Raw genomic sequence first — 23,386 nt, 5'->3', positions numbered from 1 at the left:
CCACTCATCCCAGACTGGGAGCCTCCTGAGGCCTACGGCCCACCAGAGCCGGCCCCTGAGAGACGGAGCTCTGCATCACCACCATACTACAGCCCCTGTCGAGCTCTGTCTTTCAGTCATTAGGCAGCTCATACTAACTCTCCATCAGTCAGTCCCTGAGTCCTAGACACACACCGCACACTGAATGAACACATTTGCTTTGCACAGAAAGACACATGCAAATGCAAACAAACAGTGACGAGAGAGGTTTGAAGAGGAATCCTTGACAGTTGTACAGAAGAACAGTGGGTGAAGGTAGAGAGAAACTGAGAGCAAGCGAGACAGAGACATGAAGGAGAGGGAGGGTGGGGGGCAGAGAGCAAGACTGTTGCCATGGTGAAACAGCAGTCTATGTGCTGGCAGATTGAATAAATGACCTTGACATCTCATTTAAATATAAAATCTCTGTTTTGTCTGAAGGCCCCCCCAGATCTCATTTCAATTACCCGTCCTTGCCGTTCTGCGAATGCTACGCACGCACCTGTCTGCTTTTTCCAACCCTTGTGATCAGACAGCACATTCACAATTTAAAACGGCCCTATCAAAGAAGAGAGAGAAAAAAAATTCTGTTAGAATAGAAGAGCAGAGCGAAGGCGGTTTTAAAGTCAGGGCCACGCTCTCTGTGGAGCAGACAGCCAAGGCCACAGAATGACACTGAGGAGGACATCCACAGAACAGAACCGAGGCTGCCAGGGTCTTCGAAGCTGAGCTGCCCGGAACTTCACACGTCTCAGTTCCATGTCTCCCTGGGCCAGGCTCCGATTTCACTCTGTAGTAGCCCCACTGTTCGCCAGATTTGCTAGAGCCTTCAGAAGTCACAGCTAGATTAGAAACCATCTTGTGTCACCCGCAGACAAATTGTGTAACAAAACAATGTTTGGCATTCTTTTTTTACTTAAAAAAAAAAATACCCACCCACCCGACCATCTCATCCCCTTCGTTTCTCTCATCCCCTCTCTCCCCAGGCCACTCCCTGAACTGAAACATTGGAGCACTCGCTCGTTCAAAGAGAATCTTTTCAAACAGGCAACGTTTGTGGGCAGCCTCACCAGGTGGTCTTGGATGCAAAGCAAGGCAGTGGGGGATCAATAATTTGTCTCTCTCAGTGAGAGAGATGTTCTGTGCCAAGTAACACAGACACAGTCTGCACGCAAGACACACAGACAAACACTCACGCCAGACCTGGGTTCAAATGCATGTGAATTTGATTATTTATTATAAAAATACTTTTATTTATATTTGAGTATTTTCAAAAAATGTTGCCCAAATTAACTACGTCTATTGGCAGTATTTGAAAGTATTTTCTAATAATTTCCTAAAAAGCAGACTTTTCATACAGACCTGGGTTCAAATGCATGGGAGTATTTATTTGCATTTGAAAATATACAGTATTTGAGTGTTTTCAAATACATGCCAATACTTTCCAAATATATGGCAAAATAGAATTAAACCGGATTTTCTTCAGAGATAGATGGGAGGAGTTGATGGTAGCTGAAGGATGGGATTAAAAACAAACAAAATATATAACTACAGTAAAATACATTGTGTCCATAAAATGTATATTATATACATAAGCTAGAACTAGAAGCCTAAGTGTTGTTGTCCATTATTTTATTCCAATTATTCCAATTAAAACCATTCCAAGGTTTTTCTTTATTTTTACTATTTTATACATTGTAGAATAATAGTGAAGACATCAAAACTATGATATAACACATATGGAATCATGTAGTAACCAAAATAGTGTTAAAACAAATCAAAATAAATTGTATATTTTATAATAGCCACCCTTTGCCTTGATGACAGCTTTGCACACTCTTGGCATTCTCTCAACCAGCTTCGTGAGGTAGTCACCTAGAATGCATTTCAATTAACAGGTGTGCCTTGTTAAAAGTTCATTTGTGGAATTTCTTTCCTTCTTAATGTGTTCCATCCAATTAGTTGTGTTGTGACAAGGTAGGGGTGGTATACAGAAAATATCCCTATTTGGTACAAGACCAAGTAAATATTATGGCAAAAACAGCTCAAATAAGGAAGAGAAACGACAGTCCATTCTTACTTTAAGACATGAAGGTTAGTCAATCAGGAACATTTCAAGAACTTTGAAAGTTTCTTCAAGTGCAGTTCCAAAAACCATCAAGAGCTATGATGAAACTGGCTCTCATGAGGACCGCCACAGGAAAGGAACATGTTACAGAGGATAAGTTCACTAGAAATTGCAGCCCAAATAAATGCTTCACAGAGTTCAAGTAACAGACACATCTCAACATCAACTGTTCAGAGGAGACTGCTTGAATCAGGCCTTCATGGTCGAATTGCTGCAAAGAAACCACTACTATAGGACAACAATAATAAGAAGAGACTTGCTTGGGCCAAGAAACATGAGCAATGGACATTAGACAGGTGGAAATCTGTCGTTTGATCTGATGAGTCCAAATTTGAGATAGTTGGTTCCAGCCGCCATGTCTTTGTGAGATGCAGAGTAGGTGAACGGATGATCTCTGCATGTGTGGTTCCCACCATAAAGCATGGAGGAGGAGGTGTGATTGTGTGGGGGTGATTTGCTGGTGACATCGTCTGTGATTTATTTAGAATTCAAGGCACACTTAACCAGCATGGCTACCACAGCATTCTGCAGCGATATGCCATCCCATCTGGTTTGCGTTTAGTGGGACTATCACCCACAAAACCCAACACCAAACAGGCTACCTAAATATGGTTCCCAATCAGAGACAATGACGAACACCTGCCTCTGATTGAGAACCATATCAGGCCAAACATAGAACTAGACAAACTAGACATGTAACATAGAATGCCCACTCAGCTCACACCCTGACCAACCAAAACATAGAAACATACAAAGCAAACTATGGTCAGGGTGTGACAGACTATCATTTGTTTTTCAACAGGACAATGACCTAAAACACACCTCCAGGCTGTGTAAGGGCTATTTGACCAACACTGTAAAGTACGTTTGGGGATTAAGTCATAATAACTTATTTAATCTATTCAAGTCAACTAAATGTGCAAAATGTGTTGATTTGACAAATCATGTTAAGTTGACTTCAACTCAATAAAAGCTGTAAACATAAAAAATAAATGTCAGTTAACAAAGACCAAAATGCTCAGTCAACTTTCAAATCAGAACTAATAAGTCAAATAAACTGAAACAAGATCCAGTGTTAATTTATAGGCGGCGGCATCATTTCAGGAAGTGGCTTGATCAAGTCCATGCTTCGGCAACTCCTCTACTGCATTCAATAGTTTTCTAAGTTGGAGTGAGTAGCTTGGCAAAAGGTGAGTATTTCCTATTAAACAATACAACTACTAGCATGCTATTTACCTACACGGTATAAATATTTATTGGGAAAGTTAACAAGTGCCCTTTATAAAAATTATGATAACTTTTCAACACAAGAATAGCAAGGACCTTAGCGAGTATGTTACATGCTAGCTAGCTGGTTAGCACCGCACGCACACACTACATGTTAAAATTGTAATTTTGGTTAAATTTAGAAAGAAAAACAGATATTTGGCTACGTTTGGCAAATAGTATTTTACTATCAGTTTAAATTGGATTACTTGCAATTCTATGTGTTAGTGATGGGCATTCCGGCTCTTTTCAGTGAGCCAGCTCGTTTGGCTCAACTCACTAAAAAGAGCCGGCTCTTTTGGCTCCCAAAAGGCACTTTACATTTTTTTATTTTTTCAAGTCAAACAGTTTGTGATAATTTGACTATGACTGGTGTTAAAATAATTCATATTAAATTATGAAATGAAATCATACTCTACCTTAACCACCATGTATTTAAAAATCCATTGGTTTGTTATGGAAAAGAATGCTATTAAATATTTGCATTTAAAGTATAACTTTTAATGTATATAAACAAAGCGCATATAAATCTAACCATTCAAAATTAATACAATCTGAACAGCATAATAGAATATTGCATCATATCAAATAAAAATAAATAACAATTGCAAAACTCCAGCATCCCACAAATTGAAATAAATGTAAAAAAGAAGGTTGTTATTACACATGTGCATTTAAAGTCTAACTTTTTAAATATATATAAACAAAGTGCATATAAATGTAACAAATCAAAACGAACAATCTGAACAACATAATAATAGAATATTGCACCATATCAAAGAAAAATAAATAACAATGTGCAAAACTGCCACTTAAAACATTAAACTGGTCCCTCTTTTCTCTCTCTTCTTTATTGCCATGTTATTACCAGCAGCACACAGCAATGCTGACGATATTTTGCTTTAATGAGAGATTTGTATTCAGAAATGCAAGCTTCCTCAGGGGCTGAATGCGGTTTCTTCTCTCAGTAATTATTTGTCCTGTTTTCGAGAAGACCCGCTCAGAGGGACGGATGTGGCCACAATGCAGAGTCTCCCTGTTATGACTTTAGTAAGCCGTGGGTAGACAGGGGTCTTGTTTTCCAGCAGCTCAGCGGACCTGCAGATCTTGAGGGGCTCCTCCAAATAGGATTGGACCTCCAGTATGGCATCTGCTGAGGGATTCCTTCGTACTGTTACTGTGCTCTCTCGTCAAACAGCATCCAAACAGCAGATGTTTGTGGCACTCCTGCTGGTGCTTCTGCTCCATCTGATCCCTCTTCTTCCTGTTGCCCTGGTGCCTGAGCCAGCTGACTGCTGGGGCTGTCCCTCCCTGCTGCTGAGGTTATTCTTTGAAGAGCCTCATCAATCGCTCTTGCATCACTGAAGGCTAACTTCTTAAACCTGGGGTCAAGTGCAGCGGTTTCTGATAGCACGTGATAATATTCCATTCTGTGGAACTTTCTGTCCATTGATGAACAAAGGACATGTGACAGAGTTGATGGACACCCTGTGGTTACATTTGCTTCTCTCTGGCGGCTGGCTGTGATTTGCTGCAGACTCTTACACAGGAGTATCATTTTTGAGGCTGTCACATAGCTGAGAAGAGAGAACAGTAACTTATTAGTTCAGGTTCATGTTCATGTTTTGTCTACTGATACTACATCCTCATCTACTGCTCATATACATATATAATACTGGATTAAATAATGATGTAGTAATAACTGCTTACTGTACCTCTCCCCACTGAACTCCAAAGTGACCTGCTCAAAGGGTTCCAGGACTCTGCACACCTCCTCCACCACCTCCCATTTCTCTAGGGTCAGAGCATCTACCCTGACAATGGCCAGGGTAGAGATGATGGTATACTTTGACTCAAGAAACCGCTTCAACATATAAAATATTGAATTCCACCTTGTAGTGCAGTCTTGTTTAGGCCTCAACTCAGGCATCCCCATCTGGCGTTGTGTAGACTTAGTTTTCCATGAACTAAGTATTCCACAGCTGCTTTCACTTTGTCCACAGTGGGCTTCATCACCTTTAGAGCATCTCTAACAATCAGGTTGATTGTTAACACAACAGACCACTTTTCCATCTATTTGCCATTCTCTGGCCACTCTCAACAGTTCCTCTGCCAAGTTCTCTGAGGGGTGTCTGACGCTGAACTCAAAGCAGTCCAGAAGATAGCTAGACATCGAAAAATCTACAATGAAGTGACATGTAACCGAGCATGTAAGTAGTGGTTACCCTTGATGTCCAACAGTCAGTGGTAAGACAAACTGCAGTAGGACTCTTTGTTGGACTCTTTCCCACACTGATGCCTGTGTGCTCTCGTACAGTTGTGGAATAAGTGATTTTGAAAGGGTTTTCCTTCTTGGAATTGTGTACATTGGTTTTAGACTATTGCTATAATTTCTAAAACCTCTGTCCTCCACGAAGACTGCATTGCTGTGGGTCGCGGAGTAGGCCTACTTGACTGAGTGGATACATCTCCACGTGTGGAGGTGCTTGCTCCATCACTATCACTAGCAGGACCGCTAGTTTCTCAAAGCTCCGCTACAGCTAGCTTCACAGTTGGGTGGACAGTTCGCATATGCCGGTGTAGGTTGTGCGTAGAACCGGATTTATGAGATTTTCTTTTGGCAAATTCTACACTGTGTGCTAACATTGTCTACATTATTAAAATGCATCCAAATGCTACTGTGCTTCCAATTCATTTTTCAGCTGTTGTTTTCACAGCTGTTCTTCCCCTCTCTCCTCGGCTGCTAAGTGTGTGACTGTGAGTGAGTTGGCTAGGCATCTTTGGTTCATTGGTTGACAATGCGTGTCTGTCTACAGGAACAACAGGTGAAGCTCTTTGTCTGCTCAGACTATCAGAACTAATTTGTGCACTTGAGCATTTAGGCCTATCTTATTTTTTTATTTTTTTAGTTCTTTGAATTAGCTAATTCTATTCATTTAAATCTTTTGATTATTCATATCTTCATTTTTTAAAATGTTTTTATAAATAGATTTGGCTCTTCTGGTATGTGAGCAGGCTCCCAACGTTCACCTACAAGAGCCCACTCTTAGAGCCGACTCGTTCGCGAATGACCCCTCACTACTACGTGTACTGTAGTATAATTGCAGCCAAGCTTGCTGTAATCATGCTGATAAATAGTACCGCTCTAGCCAGCAGCACACATGGTGCCAAATTGCACCCATGCTAACTAACTTGTCATTTGTTTGATAGTTTATTTTAGTTTATTTTAGTTCAGTTTATTTTACTACTTGTATAACAGTAGCTAGCTACGTAAGCCAACTGTAGCTATGCTTGTAGTTACAATTACTATTAGATTGGGTGGTAATGAGCTGTTATCAGTTTATTTTACTATTGTGGTTGTATTCACTTGCTAGCCAAACATCAGATATAGGCATGTGTAGCTAACTAAATTCTCCAGGGTATGTTGTGGCATTTAGCTAGTATGCTGTTAGCTAGCATCGCGCTATTTAGCATGGTGTTAGCTAGCATAGTGTTAGTTAGGACACGTGGCCGAATTTGCACATGTGCTGGTTAGTTAAAGTGTGTTTAGTTAGCATGGTGCTAGATAGCCTGTGGTCGGAATTGCAAATGTGCTGATAAAAGCTGCTTGTTGACTAGTTTGGAAATAGTTTGACAACCTGCATAACAGCACAACGGAAAGATGTTTGCTAGCCATGCTTCTAATTAGTATTGGGTTTAAAACCCTTCTTTTTTCCAAAATGTTTGATTTAAAAACCTAGCTAAGAATATTCTAATGATTAATTAGCCTAATCTTGCAAGTAGTAATGTTAGCATATATTTTAATTTTACAATTGTTAGTTTGGGTGTAATGAAATGTTATGTTAAACAAACCATGTTATAAAAATGAACTTTGCAGTTAGTAAACAGGTTTACCTAGACAGAACTTAAATCTGAATTTATCAATTTCAGAATAATGTTAATAATTAACACATTAACTAAAGTGAATAAAAACGTTTACGTAAACATTATTTTTTAGATTCTTGGAAATCCAAAAGCATTCATCCGTCAATGGATGAAGTGGAACCGTAAGTACTGCAGATTTGACACATCAAATCAATGCATACTTATTAGACATTACAAATTGAAGCATGGACATTATGCAGTACCTGCCCATTACCATGAATCCATCAAGACTGTCCGTGCACCTTGTAAAACTGAAATAGCACTCAAGAAGCATTTGACTCAACATCGAAGAAATGTTCATGGAACAGTTACTACTTACATAAAATGTGACCTTTGTCATTTTTCTGAGCCCTGTAATGTTTAGCAGTATTTTTCTCATTTGAGAAGAAATTTCAACAATAAGGATTATATGCAAGAAGAGATTCAGAAAATAAGTCCTGACTGGGTAACTGTTGATGCAGCAATGAGGACTACTTTCTCATTAAGAAGAAAGGAGATTGTGGAAGATGAGCCCCTTGTGATTGACATCAAATCTAGATGGCCAGCGCTGTTCAGACAGATAACTGCTTATTTAAAATCTGCAAAAGGTCCAATAAGATTCTGTGATTGTTGAAATTAATAATATACACGGTTTCTCATACTTCAAGAGCTTGACTCTTAGACTTTTGTGCATTTTGAGATGAAGGTGATTAGAGGACACAAGAAACTACATAAGTTATTAATGTAATATTCTTTCCAAAAATGTATTCCTTTTATCTGTAGTGCTCTAAGGCTGGGTGTAAAAATCATAACTCTGACTGCTTATAGGTCACACAAATGCAGGGTTCTATACAGTGTAAGTGTATCACTCATTTTTTAAAGTAAATTATGGCTATAAACCATTGTTGTTTTCAAAGTATTTCTGTCATTTAGTTTCATAGATTGACTTAAATCCCTTAACTTTATTTAACAATGAGGGCAATGGCAGTCACAGGCTGTCATAGATACATTTGAAATGATCCCAACTGAGACTTTGCTAGTTTGTGTTTCCATGTTTCCTAGCTATGTATATTTTAAATCACATGCTTCTGAGTTTTCAGTTTTAGTTTCAGTTTAAACTGCAATATATATCTCCCCCAAATCAGTATAAGTACTGTACTCCATTACCATGGTAACCCTCTGGTCTGAAAGTAGCAGCGGATCATTTTATTCACTTTCCTACATTAAATGTTATGTTTTTTAAAGTTTTGTAGCAATGTAATTGTCTATTTTGCTTGATGGCCTTTGTGCCCTGGCTGATTGTTTTGGTGCGCTGGCAGATTAGGCACCCCCTTGTCCCTACAATTCCTTCCCTGGTATGTTATGCTCTTCAAACAGGTTGCTCTGGAGTTCATGAGACTGGTGTCTGTGGACCTCAAGAAGACATGTTATGAAGGCCTGGACAGTCATCTTTCCAAGCTCCTTGAATTCTACCGGGCCAAGAGTGGTGGAGGGATGGAGCTCAAACACCTGATGGACAGTCTTGACAAAGACTATTATATTGATATTAAAGTCTTCTGTACAGTTATTACCTACGTTCTGGTGTATTGATAATTGCTACTTTTTAAAATACACATCAATATTGGGGATGAGACCTTATCATTGAAAACCACATTAATAATGTCGTAAAACAGTCAATTGTGCTTTTGTTGTTAGAGTTCCAATCAAAGGAAGAGAGAGGCTGTGCTCCGTGGCTTGCCATACTTCCTGCGAGAAGACCCAACATATTTGAAGACATATGAGGTATACAACCGTACAACACAACCTTATGCTTTCTCCCAGAGAGTGAAATCATGATGCGTTCAATGGAGTCAAGTTGAATGTTTGTCACCATGTCACCATGGGGCGGCAGGGTAGCCTAGTGGTTAGAGCATTGGACTAGTAATTGAAAGGTTGCAAGTTCAAATCCCCGAGCTGTTGTTCTGCCCCTGAACAGGCAGTTAACCCACTGTTAACCCACTGTTCCTAGGCTGTCATTGAAAATAAGAATTTGTTCTTTAACTGACTTGCCTAGTTAAATAAAGGTAAAAAATTAAATTAAATAAAACATCTGAAGTGATTGTAACACACAGGGCCAATCAAATGTGAACCAACTACAGTATATAAGGACATCTCTTTCAGAAATGTTTTATTTGTTTTACTTTCACTCAACCTTTCTCCCTCCCTTGCTAGACATTCAGTTGAGAATTATGATTTAGCATGCTTTTTGTCCAGAAGAAACAAAATCTTTATCTTAGACTGCAAAGCAAAAATCAGGACCATGCATTAAACACAATACTAGGTTTGGGCGATAATACCTAACTACCATGTAAACAACTATTGATAGCTATTGTCGATGGTTGTGAAATGTAAGTATGCTCAAGTTTTACCGTATTTGAACGTATCACACATCTCTGGTGTATGGCAGCACACAATACTGCAGTACCCTTAGTGATTCAGTATGTCTGTCACGCCCTGACCTTAGTTATCTTTGTCTTCTTTATTATTTTTGCTTAGGTCAGGGTGTGACGAGGGTGGTTTGTTTAGATTTTGTATTGTCTAGGGATTTTTGTAAGTCTAGGTGTTTATATGTCTATGGTTGCCTAGATTGGTTCTCAATCAGAGGCAGCTGTTAATCGTTGTCTGATTGGGGACCATATTTAGGTAGCCATATTCCTTGGGTAGTTTGTGGGTTCTTATTCTATGTTTAGTTGCCTGTCTGCACTAGCCATATTAGCTTCACGGTTCGTTTTGTATAGTTTGTTCAGTGTTCTTTCTTTATTAAAGAAGTATGTACGCTTACAACGCTGCGCCTTGGTCTCCTCCATATGACGACCGTGACAATGTCAAATTCCCTATTGTTAGACAATTAACAGAATTAAAGTGGCACTGTGAGGAATTCTAAATTCTATACAAAAGCTGTAAAAACAATTTCTTGTCATTTAAATATTAAAAGCGATTTTGATAGGACAATTAATCCTTACACCATGCAGTGCTGACTTTGGCATTTGAACAGGAATTGCAATCAGTTTTGCTTCAACATTGTTCGTCAGTGGGCTTGCGCCGGTCCGTCTTCATACAAACTTTGTATTTTAGGCTGTGCTTTTGTCTAACAAATGAATTGCCTATTGTTGGGAATCATGGTTCTATCGAAATAACTTTTTATATTTTTAAAATATCCAGAAATATAGTTTACAGCTTTTGTAAGCTGGTCATTTAACCTCTTGAGCTTATGGCTCAATACTGCCCCGTTGGAGGAAGTGCGTGCCCATAGTAAACTGAAAATATTTTTTCCAAAATTGCTAATATATGCATATAATAATAATTATTGAATAGAAAACACTCTAAAGTTTCTAAAACCGTTTAAATTATGTCTGTATGTAAAGCAGAACTCTCAGGGCAGCCTTTCTCCCAAACTCTCTCTTGTCAAGAGAAAAGTTGGGTCAACTTTGACGTCATCGCCCCCACCCTTCCCAGGCAGCTACTGATCTGGGAACAGTATGTATTTGTTCAGCGCGATGTCTGCTTTCAATTGGCACGTTCATTGTTTGAATTTCGCGCTCCCTCATCCTTTGGCGGGCGAAAATGCCCGGTTCACTCTCACATACATGCACTCTATTGCGCGCGCCGATTTGGGGAACGTTCTTTTCCAATAGACACCAGTTGAAGCCGGTTCGTTTGTTCGCGATGATCATTGTTTTACATGATAAAAACATCATTTTGCTCGATTCTGCACTTAGTTTGACCAGTTTAGTCAACATATAATATGTAATTTTGAAGTTTGATTGCGCAAGAGTGCGGGACCAGAAGGAGCAGAAGTTATTTTGGGTGCATTTCAGCTGAAGCTGTTAGCATATGCTAATACAAAGACGCACAACTTGAAACCAAACGATGTATTGGGTAAGTATGACTCCTTCTACGTCTTCTGATCGAAGAACATCAAAGGTAAGGGAATATTTATGTGGTTATTTTGGGTTTCTGTGGACTCCAAACGTAGAGGAGACACTGCTAATATCTGAGCGCCGACTCATAGCATAGACTAGTGAATGAATTCTGTAACGTTAAAAATAAATGTAACAGCGGTTGTATTAAGAAGAAGTGTATCTTTGTAACTATATGTAGAACATGTATATTTAGTCATGTTTATTGCTTGTTATCTGACGTTATCTGTCCGAGCTATCATAATTTCTCCGGACATTTTGAGTAGCATTTTTTGAAATGTCGTCATTGTAAACAGAGATTTATGGATATTAATGGCATATTATTGAAAAAAAAAAATGTACTGTGTAACATGTAATATTACTGTCATCTGATGAAGATTTTCAAAAGGTTAGTGAATTATTTATTTTTTAATCCTACTTTTAAATTTTATATTTTCTGGGACAAAATGGCCGCCGCTTGCATTTTGTTTCGGTGGTGGTCTAATATAAATGTGTGCTATGTTTTCGCCGTAAAACATTTTAGAAATCTGACTTGCTGGGTAGATGAACAAGGTGTTTATCTTTCATTTGAGCTATTGGACTTGTGTAGGTGTGGAGGTTAAATATGTCTAAGAATATTTTTTCACATTTTGCGTTATGCTAATGAGCTTGAGCCGTAGTCACGATCCCGGATCCGGGATGGGTAGCATCAAGAGGTTAAAAGAAAGTAGTAGAGGTGGAATTCTACACAGTGCACCTTTAATATAATGAATGTTGTAGAAAGAGCTGATTGCCAAAACAGCACTAAATGATAGATGAGGCTTTACATGGTTTTCCCCCTCATTTTCAGTGTTGGATGACCATGGCCCTTCACGGCGCTATAGTGGACAATCAATTGTTTTTTACAAATGGAAAAAGAACAGACCATGTTTTACCTCAACTAAGAATGCATTCTATCTAGACCTGGGAGAAATCATGGTTGACTGACGTGCTTAAGGACCATGCTTGTTTACTGGCACAATGCTCTTGACCACTAGTCTACCTGCCACATCACTTGCCTGCATCAATAAGCAAGAGTACATTTGCAGACAGTGTCACAGAAAAATTGTATTGGAGGATGTTTTGTAGGGCAATGCCTCTAATCTTTGCCAATTTTTGTTCTGTTTTTCAGAAGACAAAGGATTCTGAAGAAGTCCCCCGCGGAGTGAAAATCGGTATCCTTGTCGTTGTGGATGGAGCTGCAGCAGATGACCCAATGCTAGCTGACAATGTGGACATTGCCCTTGTGATAGAAGAGCAGGTGATCATACATGAGCTTCACAATGTCCCAAATGCCTTTGCCACTTTGATTGGGATTCTTTATTGTCTGAACATGGATTACCCAAAATGTTTGAGGTACACTTTCGAGGTAGTTCAGAAAATGTTCTTGAAGAGTGGTGCAGAAAACTGAACAGCAAAAGTGCATGGACTGAAGAACCGTCTTCTTTGTTAAGACAACTATTTGCTGCGTTTATGTTTTACTCGCAGTAGTTGAGTTAATTCCTCAGACAATGATGCTGTTATTTGCCTAAATCTTACAAATCTCAGTTTTGGGAAGACTTAAGTTACCCTATTTTAACGTGTGACCTTCAGTCTACAAAACTACAACCGTCTTTTGTTAGAGACCAATGATTTGCTATCATCTCTTCCCATTAACTACAGTGCATTCTGAAAATGTTTACAGCATGTTAGAAAAACAATTCACACTCGACACCAACTTGTCTTAGAAACCATTCTGAAGGTTGTCTTTGATCAGTGTTTGAAGTTTTATTTACCATGCCATAAAACCATGTTTCAATGGTGCCATTTACAGATATGTTTGGGTTTATTGGACAGAGGATTAAACATTTGACAAAACATTTATGTTTAGAAAAAAAAAATCTTAGCTGTTCGGATAAAATACCAATTAGTGACAGCAGAATTTGGCTGCCCGTTTAAATGGACCCAAAGACAAGCATCTAAAAATATGCATTGTTAGATATTTTTTTTCATGACAATCAAAATGCATTCTAGGGAACAATACAATGTTGCAAATGTATTTGTTTGTTAATACATAGTGTAATAAATGTTCTGAAATACACGATAGGACTATTAAGTTGTCATTACAAGCTAGATGGAATTCATTGATTTCAATGTAAGTTGTTGAATCGATCAATGTACTCTTGATAGTAAATCAATCATTGTAAATATAGTCATTTTAAAATGAAGATAAGCTTTACTAAATCTGAACTTTGTTAAACTGTACATACTGGTTTATATTAATTTTACATGTTTTATTTGTCAATGTCATTTTGTAGAGTTAGAACAGTGGTTCTCAACTTGCAGGCTGTGGCAAGCTTGTCTGTTATGTCATTAATAGTTTAGTTATTTATGTGTGGCCTGCTTGACTTGCTCGTAGCCACAGTGTAGCACCACCAGCCAAACAGGTTGAGAACTCTGTTACAATACCTCAATATGAAGTAGGCTTGACTTAAGTGCATGTTGAATTAACAATAATTGTAAACGGTTAACTCTTAAATGTGGCTTTAGACAATTCACACTTTAATGTTGTTCAACTTTTATTTCCAGTTATCTAGTTACATGGCCTTGTTCAAGCTCAGAGTACATTACATGTCACAATTTTGTTATGTAGACTTTAAATGTAGTTATCTTAACTGTGTTACTAGTTATGATAACTTTATTAAAAGTTGACATAACAATATAGGAAAAAGATTCAACTCAGAATAGTAAGTTAGTGGCAAAAGGTTAACTCTTTTATACATTGAAGTAACTGGCTTTATTTCAGTTAACTCTAGGTTTAAGTTTGTTTCAACTTGTTATTTCCAGTCATCTAGTTGCGTGGCATTTTTCAAGCTCAGAGCACTTAACAAAATGGTCTAAGCAAGGATAACGTGACATGTTATGTAAACTTTAAATGTAGTTATGATAACTGTATTACGAGTTACAATAACTTAACTGAAAGTTAACTTAACAAAATCGGAAATTAGTTCAACTAAAAATGGTTGGTTATACTGAAATGCAGTGGATTTCTATTATTTGTCTATTTTTGTATACTGTCTACTGTCTATTATTTGTCAACAATAATGTAGCTTTAGTTATTAGAACTCCACATGTATTGTTAACATAAAAGGTTTAAAATTATTCAAATAATATCAAATGAAATTAACAATTCACAAACATCAAATGAACCGCCTATTGTTAGTCAAAATAAATGCAATAAAAGCTAGGATAACGTGAAATGTACAGTACTCTGAGCTTGAAAAATCCCATGCAACTAGATCACTGGAAATTAGAAGTTGAAACAATAAATCATTTTTTACAGTGACGTAGTGGAGCGATGCATCAGATGACCTGGCCTCCACAATCACCTGACCTCAACCCAATTGAGATGGCTTGGGATGAGTTGGACCGCAGAGGGAAGGAAAAGCAGCCAACCCCATAAAAATGTATATAAAATCAATAACAATATATATTTCCAGGTGTATTTCCAAATACATTCCAATATTCAACTACGTTTCCAAATCAGAAATATCCAAATACTTACTTACAAATGTCTTTGAAAGTAATTGAAATACCCTAAATAGCATTTGAACCCAGGTCTGATTCATGCAAATACCAAGTCGCTCTTTATCACATGATGTTCAGATGTTATTGTCATTGGCCTAAACACAATACCCCATAATGTCAAAGTGGAATTGTTCTTCAAAATTTGAGTCAATAAATGTTCAACCTCTGTCATGGCAAGCCTGAATAAGTTTAGGAGTAAACGTTTGCTTAACAAGTCACATAAGTGGCATGGACTCACTCTGTATGCAATAAGTGTTTAACAATTGTTTAATGACTACCTCATCTCTGTACCCCACACCTACAATTATCTGTAAGGTCTCTCAGTCGACCAGTACATTTCAAAACACAGACTCAACCACAAAGACCATGGTGGTTTTACAATGCCTCGTAAAGAGGGGCATCTATTACTAGATTGGTAAAAAACAGACATTGAATATCCCTTTGAGTTATTAATTACACTTTGGATGGTGTACCAAAACACCCAGTACCTACAAAGATACAGACATCCTTCCTAACTCAGTTGATTGGAGAGGAAGGAAACCACTCAGGGACTTCACCATGAGGCCAATGGTGAACAGTTGAAGTTTACAGTTGAAGTTTAATTGAAGTTTAAGTTTAATGGCTGTGATAGGAGAAAACGGGGGATGGATCAACAACATTGTAGTTAGTCCACAATGCTAACCTCATTGACAGAGTGAAAAGAAGGAAGCCTGTGTGAGGGAAAATTGTATGTTTGTGTATCAGATCAATGCTGCTTTCATAATAACCAATAAGAAAGGTTCATGGAAGTGACTAATTGATCGTGCATGGAGGAATCCTCACTATCAGTATAAGTCATTTGGCAGTACGCCCAGAACATTGCTGTATGTGAACCAAAAAGAGTATCTCAGTTTCAAGGTCTCAGTTTGGAGAGAAGAAGCCTTGTGAGGTATTGGTCAGTCACGTGCAGAGACCAAAGTTAATGATGAATAAAGAATCATGTAAATCATGCTTTTATGACTTTTTTGTATAGCCGTATATAAGAAAAGTAACGGGACTGCCCCGGGGGAGCTCCCGACCGATGTGTACTATGGTACATTAACCTGTCTGAGAACGGGGTTCCTTCCGCTAGCGGAACCCCTCGACAACAGCCAGTGAAATTGCAGGGCGCCAAATTCAAACAACAGAAATCTCATAAATCAAATTTCTCAAACATTCAAGTATTAGGCACCATTTTAAAGATACAATTCTCATTAATCCAGCCAGTGTCTGATTTCAAAAAGGCTTTACAGCGAAAGCTCCACAAACGATTATGTTAGGTCACCAAGTCACAGAAAATCACAGCCAATTTTTCCAGCCAAAGAGAGTTGTCACAAAAAGCAGAAATATATATTAAATTAATCACTAACCTTTGATGATCTTCATCAGATGATACTCATAGGACTTCATGTTACACAACACATGTATGTTTTGTTCGATAAAGTTAATATTTATACATTGGCGTGTTATGTTCAGTAGTTCCCAAACATGCTGTGATTTTGCAGAGAGCCACATCAATTCACAGAAATACTCATAATAAACATTGATAATAGATACAACTATTATACATGGAACTTTAGATAAACTTCTCCTTAATCATGAAACACGCCCTTCTTCCCGAAGAGATATTTATTTCGGTCTGTGCGATGAACTGAGAATCCAGCTGGCTGGACCGATTCGGACAGTATATCCCGAGGGAGCCATGTTTCCGTGAAGCAGTATGTTACAATCCCTGATGTCTCTCTGGTAAGAAACCCTTGCCCTGAGCTCGTCAACTTTATTATCCAGAGACTGAACATTAGCGAGTGATATACTCGGAAGAAGTGGGTGGTGTGCGCGCCTCCTAAATCAGACTAGAAGATCACTCCGAGTACCTCTCCATCGCCGTTGTTGTTTTGGGTCTGTCACGGATCCTTCCGGTACTGCTGCTCATTCCGTTCACCAGCTCCGGAGGTCTACGTCACCGGCCCTCTAGGTGTCACTGAACTGGATTCATTATCAACAACCCCGGACTGTCTTGTCTCATTACGCACACCTGGTTCCCATTCCCCCTGATTAGTATGTGTATATATGTGCACTCCGTTCCCCATTGTCCTTGTCGGTTATTGTTACCATGCCCGTTGGTCTTGTGAGCACCTGTGCTGTTGTATCGGCTTCCATGCTACGTGTTATTGTGCACTTGAATTACGGGTCTCGTCCCGTGTATTATTTAGAGGTTTACACCTCGCATCTTGTTTGGGTGGAGAAAATAAAACCCTTATTACGTATTCCTGCACTTGTCTACTTTCATTCTACAACTTGACAGGGTCGGCTTCTGGAATCAGTTCAGTTGCCCTGGTGGGTGCGAACAAAGGATCTGCTTCTGGAAAGTCGTATTCCTGGTCGTGATGCTGGTAGTGCTGTTGAGTTACCGCCGCTCTGATATCCAGTAGTTCTTTCCGGCTGTATGTAATAACACAAAAACAATTCTGGGCTAACAATGTAAGAAATAATACATTCAAAAAAAATACTGTCAAGTTTCCTAAGAGGAAGAAGCGAGGCAGACCTCTGTCAGCGCCAATTTCACTTATGGGTATGCTTGTAATCGTTAAGGACTGGGGAGTTTTCAGGATAAATCATTTACAGAATGGAGCTAAGCACAAGCAGAATCCTAGAGGAAAAACAGGTTCAGTCTGCATTCCACCAGACAATGGGAATTCACCTTTCAGCAAAACAATGACCTAAAACATAAGGCCAAATCTACACTGGAATTGCTTACCAAGATGACAGTCAATTTACAGTTTTGACTTAAATCGACTTGTAAATCTATGGAAAGTCTTGAAAATGGTTGTTTATCAATGATGTATAACCAATTTGACAGAGCTTGAAGAATTTTGAAAATAATCATAGGCAAATGTTACACAATTCAGGTGTGACTGGACTGACTCACATCGCTACCAGAGATGATTCTAACATGTATTGACTCAGGAGGTTGAATACTTGTCTAATCAAGATTTGTTGTGTTTAATGTTTCATGAATGTTTTACAAATGTAAGATTTTTTTTCCACTTTGACATTAAAGAGTATTTTGTATAAATCTTTGACAAAAAATGTAATCCATTTTAATCCCACTTTGTAACACAACAAAATGTGGAAAAAGTAAAGGGTTGTGAATACTTTCTGAAGGCACTGTATTTTCTCTCCCTTTACACCCTCATCTCTCTCTCATTCTCTTGTCCCTATTTGACCTTAATCTTCCCTCAGGACTTATAAATGGCATAGCCCCATTCTCCACCAGACCTCCCAGACTATCACCTTCGGTGGTGCTATGCCTACAGATTCCCTCTCCATAGAGTAAGAGTGAGTGAGAGGAATATCGAGTGGCGCCATCCAATTCTGTGTTCCATTTGGAGACCAGGCTCTGAGGAGGTTGCTGCAGAATGCCAAATGAAGTGTGTGTCTCTGTCTGTGACAGTGACAAACTGCCCTCAGCCCCTTGAGTGGCTTTGCCCTCTCTCTGTGTCCCCTGTCCTGTCCCCTCCACAGCAGGCAAGGGTGCCAGTGTGCCCACCTGTGCCAGCCCTGCCAGCTGATAAATCAGGCATCTTGCATAAATAACAAACCCTGATAAGTTTGAGTATGAGCAGTCAATCAAGTTGCCAGTGAATCTAGCATCATCTGCTTCAGCCTACTGCATGTTAAATAACGTTATTTGAATATTTGAAATATTAATGCTAATGTGTCTGGAAGCCAGAGAGACCTGGTGCACCTCTTCATTCTGTCCCTGCCTTGTATCTATATGCAGAAGCAGTAGTATGGTGCCTCTGGTGCAAGAGAGAGGTGCATTCTGGGATGGCTTAAAAAGGGGCTATGGAGTGAGTCAGACATCAAGGGAACTGGCCATTGAAATAGTGCACAGTAGTGAGACGAGAGTTCGCTACCCATCTAATGAATAATGAATGTGTGCTGTACTGATGAGGCAAACAGTCACACAGGATGTGGAACACTAGGTTACTTGACACTTTCAACTTGACAAATTCAACATTACAATAGTTTCTGCTAATGTCACCAGCCACTGTGTAGACCCTTTGGAACAATTTAAGAACACTTCCACAGCAAATAATCACCCATCAATGTGAAACCTGAGTGATTTATATAGAATTTGTACTCTGCAGAATCTATACTTTATAGTGCCCCTGTGGCGCAAAGTATCTACTGTCATTGAACAAAGGAACTGAATGTAAGTCACCGCATTTATATTCTGAGTCTATGGCCTCTCTCATGATCTCTCCTGTGTAATATATTCAGTCAGACCGACCATAGCGGGCGGCCTTGACCACTCTTCTTTACTGTTTTTTTCTCCTTCTCTGCTCTCATTCTCTCTCCAATCGTGTGCATTGAATAGATATGAGGTGAATTTAAGCCTGTAGCGAAGTGATCTGGGTTGAACCTACTTGGCCAATTAACATGTAATAAGAGCACTTAATATCATTCAAAGACATACACATGTGCACCCCCCACCACCTCCATCCCCCTCGCCCCAGCTGCATAGATAAAGGGAGGTGGGAGACGTAAAAGGGTGTGAGAACAAAATGGATTAAAGACTCGATCGAAAGAAATGATTGGATACCACGAGAAGATAGAGCAAAAGGACCTTTTAGGAAAAGGATAGAATAAGAAAAAAATATGGGAAAGAACGTAGGAGGACAAGAAAAAGTAGATTCTAATATGATGTGGCGAGGCAGAGGGCACTAGCCTTTTTAATCTGACAAGCAGAGCCAATTTCCATGATTAATTATGCTGCTGAGCACTGAGCTGATCTATGAAATTCTTATTAAATACCTGACAGTTGCAAGCTTGGTGGAGGCCACGTGTCAGCACAGGGCCAACACGCGTATTTACTGTAGCATTCACCATTAGCTTTCTCTCTGTGTCTTTCCCTGTCTTGTTCTCCTTCTTTCTCTCTGCTCTGCCCCTACTTCTCTCTCCCCCTCTATCTCCGTCCCTCTTCTCCTCCCTCTCTTTCTATACTATTCTCCCCCTTCATCATCTCATTCCTCATACAATTAGTTATTCACACAGAGATTTTCTCAAGAGTGCCACTATGGTCCAATGATTGGCAGGTGTGGATACCGGTGGCAGGTGGCAGTTTCTTTTTGCACTATGATGTGGGGGTTTCAACAGTAAGCCGGCAGTTATCACTACACCATCAGGAAGCCCCGAGGTTGGGCTGGGTTGGATCTTGTATGGAGAGCAACTGAAGACCTAGACGGTCAGCCGGACTTCAACTCACCACATCTCTCCAGCAAGCAGTAGCTCTCCTATCCTATTCTCTGGCCAGCCACAAGGTGTTGATGAGCTGTCATCACATCTTTATTAACACTTCTGGGGCTGGAATCACAAGGCTTTTTTTTGTAATGATAAATGAGACTTTCATGAAGCACTCCAAGGCCTTTCCAATGTGTTGGACTACTCACAGTCGCATATCCCCAGCAGTAGGCAGTGACAAAAATCTAAAATGTCTCAACTTTCTGACAAATAACTAAACATCAGAGAGATATTTCATGTAGGTAATGCTAACATACTGATGCATGATTGAGCATATGAGCAGATGGACTGAAAAAAGTATCCTCAGAACCAATCCCAGACATAAAGGGATCAGGCTGCTAATAAAACACTGCAGAGCAGGGACAAGTCTTGCTTTTAGAGCAGAACGATGTCACAGTAACCCAAATAAACACCTTTAGAATCTGTCACTTAGAAATGTTCTGACAAGCTTATGAAAACATTCCAGTGGCTACACTTCTTTTTTAAATTATGAATCTGATCCTTTATTGTGACATACATCCACTCTCATAGACATAGTGACACTTTCATGAACATGTCTTCACTATTAGATGACACATACCTATGTTACCGTCAGTACAGTAATCAGCTCTTGCTGTACCACTCTTTGACGGATCTAAATGCTCACCTCAGAGGCAGAACGAAGTCAACGACTTTCCAGTCAAGGACTCCACTAGGTCATCTGTGAAACAGGCTCGACTCCATATTAGGAGGAAAGGTTTAATATCTATATTATTGATCAGCGCATATGGCTGCCGATCAATCTTATCTGGTCTCTATACAGGCAGACTGACCATCAGTGAGAGAATATACAGTAGGAGTCAAAAAGAGTGTGTGTGTGTGTCCTGAATTAGGTCACTACTGTAAGTAACATCAGAATGGAACACATTCTCCTTCTATGAGACAAAGATAACATCTGAACATAGTGCTGGGGGAGGAAAACATGCCATGCAGGTAGCTTACTGTAGATACTGCAGTGGAAAATCCAAAGAGCTAAACCTATCAGAAAAAGTTTATGGAAAACCTAACTTAATAACTTTGTTGGCATGATAATCAAATTACTCTATTGAATAACCAACATTTAAAACCATTTTTCCAAAATAATATACAATCAGAGCTATCTCAGCATGATAAATCCCTATACCCCCCACCCCCTGCTTCTGACTGGTGCTAGACAAAACGTTCCCCTTTCAGTTCCTTGATGTGAAATAATTATTACAATTATGAACTTTTCAAATTATATGCCTGCTGCTGGTCAAATCAGACTTCCCTCAGTACAGTCTTTGATTGTCTGGCCGCCCACATAGCTATCCCCTGACAGCAGTGATTGCCAGACAAAACAAAATATTTTCTGCTCCTTACTTTGTCTATCATCACCACTGTTTCCACAGTGAGACACAATGCCTTCAAATTTCCAATAGGACAGTAAGACACAGTAACACAAAGCGTGATAGGGGTTATTATGAGTGAGGAGAACTGATCTCACCTCTACAGACATTGCCGTTATCCGGCTCAAAGCCAGCCTTGCAGGTGCAGCTCCCGATGGGAACCATCCACTCCCCATCTCCATTGCAGTACAGCTTGATGGGCACGTCCACCTCCTCTGAGTTAGCGATGCACGTGCCTCTGGCGATGACCAGTGAGGTGCTCTCGGCGCCCGTCATCGTCTCTGGGAAGATGGCGAAATTCTGCACCACGCTGGGGCATTTCTTATGGAAGACACGTACTGACAGCAGGGACATGCAGGCCCCGTAGTCCTGGAAGGCCAAGTAGAACCCATTACGGGAGAGAGGGCCAAAGCTCCGCACCTCCGTGTTGACCTTCATCAATCGTCCGCCGAAGTCCACTTGGGAGAAACTCTCGTCGGCCGCGATGGTGTCCACCTTCAGGTAGGGAGCTTCCATCCAGAAGGAGGTTCCCTTGGTGGTGGCGATGACAGAGTCTGTCTCGTAGTAGTAGAGGTTGAAAGTCTCCTTACAGGAGCCGGGGACACTAGGGATGGAGCTGCAGTCACGTACGGTGAAACGCATCTCCACATAAACACGCTGAGCCCCTCGTCTGTCGATGAAGGTGGTGAGAAGCCAGTTGTTCTGGCTGGGCTCGAACACGTTACACACCTGGTAGGTCCTGATGGTGTTGAGGTTCTCATCGTAGCCACTCACCTCCTCCCACTGTGGAGAACAGACACACAACAAGTTAGAGCAAGGCTTCAATCAATCAGCAAGTCCGTCCAAGTCATGGAGAGAGAGATTAGTGATAGTGAGAGAGACCGAGAGTATGGCCCTGCATATGTTTTCCCTCCATTTCCCAGTGTATTAATATACCTCTCTGAACGCTGGTATTGGCTGTTAGCGGCCCACAATCCACTCAGACACAGCCAGTCTACCACAGATAAGTGGCCCAACTGAAATCAATCTTGCGCAGGCATGACTGAGCAAGGCCTCACCACATTAGGACATTTGGTGCATTACAGACGCAGGATTATACAAGGTATTGAATTAAAGCCTTAGAGAAACGATGGCCCATCGCATCAGAACGAGCTGCCTAGGTAATGGAGTCAGCATTTAAAGCAGTACACACACGTTAGGGGGCTGTGAGCCAGCCATAAAGCACTGATAGGCCTTAAACACAGTCAATGCTTTCCCTACACCATTAATTCACACATTATCATTTATGTGACGGACCAGGATCACTGCTACTGTGCATTAACACCACTGGTCAATTCTTTATAATCATAACAGAAATGTTTGTGTGTTTTGTGTGTGTGTGTGTGTGTACCTGTTTGAAGTATATGTGCAATATTATGATGTACTGTACCAATGGTATGACGTTGAAAGGCCACTTCTCCACAGGAGACTTACCATGGACCAAGAGAGGGTACACTGGATGTGGATTGGCCATAGCAGCCCACAGTCTGGCAGATGATGGAATGCATGAATACAGAAACACTAGTGGAGAGTACCCTACACACCATCATCCCTGAGAGCTATTGTTTTATCCAACTATCCAGGCCTTCTTTAGGGAGGTGAGATAGATACACTGTCGTGTGTGTGTGTGTGTGTGTGTGTGTGTGTGTGTGTGTGTGTGTGTGTGTGCAATAGATGAGGGTTGTGTGAAACAGGAGGTAATGTGGTGAGTTGTGGCTACTGGGGAGAACTGAAGCGGTGCATTGTGGGAGATCCTG

General features: G+C 40.0%; 1 protein-coding gene across 1 annotated transcript in view; it reads right to left on the bottom strand.

The window, feature by feature from the left end:
• LOC112251572 (ephrin type-B receptor 1-like) overlaps positions 1-23,386 on the bottom strand; it is a 200,872-nt gene that overhangs the window by 104,141 nt on the left and 73,345 nt on the right. The window contains exon 3 of the mRNA XM_042322148.1: positions 21,689-22,373. Within this exon, the coding sequence (XP_042178082.1) occupies positions 21,689-22,373 (685 nt within the window). The remainder of the gene's footprint in view (positions 1-21,688; positions 22,374-23,386) is intronic.

The sequence above is a fragment of the Oncorhynchus tshawytscha genome, linkage group LG05 (genome assembly GCF_018296145.1).
Source record: "Oncorhynchus tshawytscha isolate Ot180627B linkage group LG05, Otsh_v2.0, whole genome shotgun sequence".
Taxonomy (NCBI): Eukaryota; Metazoa; Chordata; class Actinopteri; order Salmoniformes; family Salmonidae; genus Oncorhynchus; species Oncorhynchus tshawytscha.
This window is presented reverse-complemented; position numbering and strand designations above follow the sequence as displayed.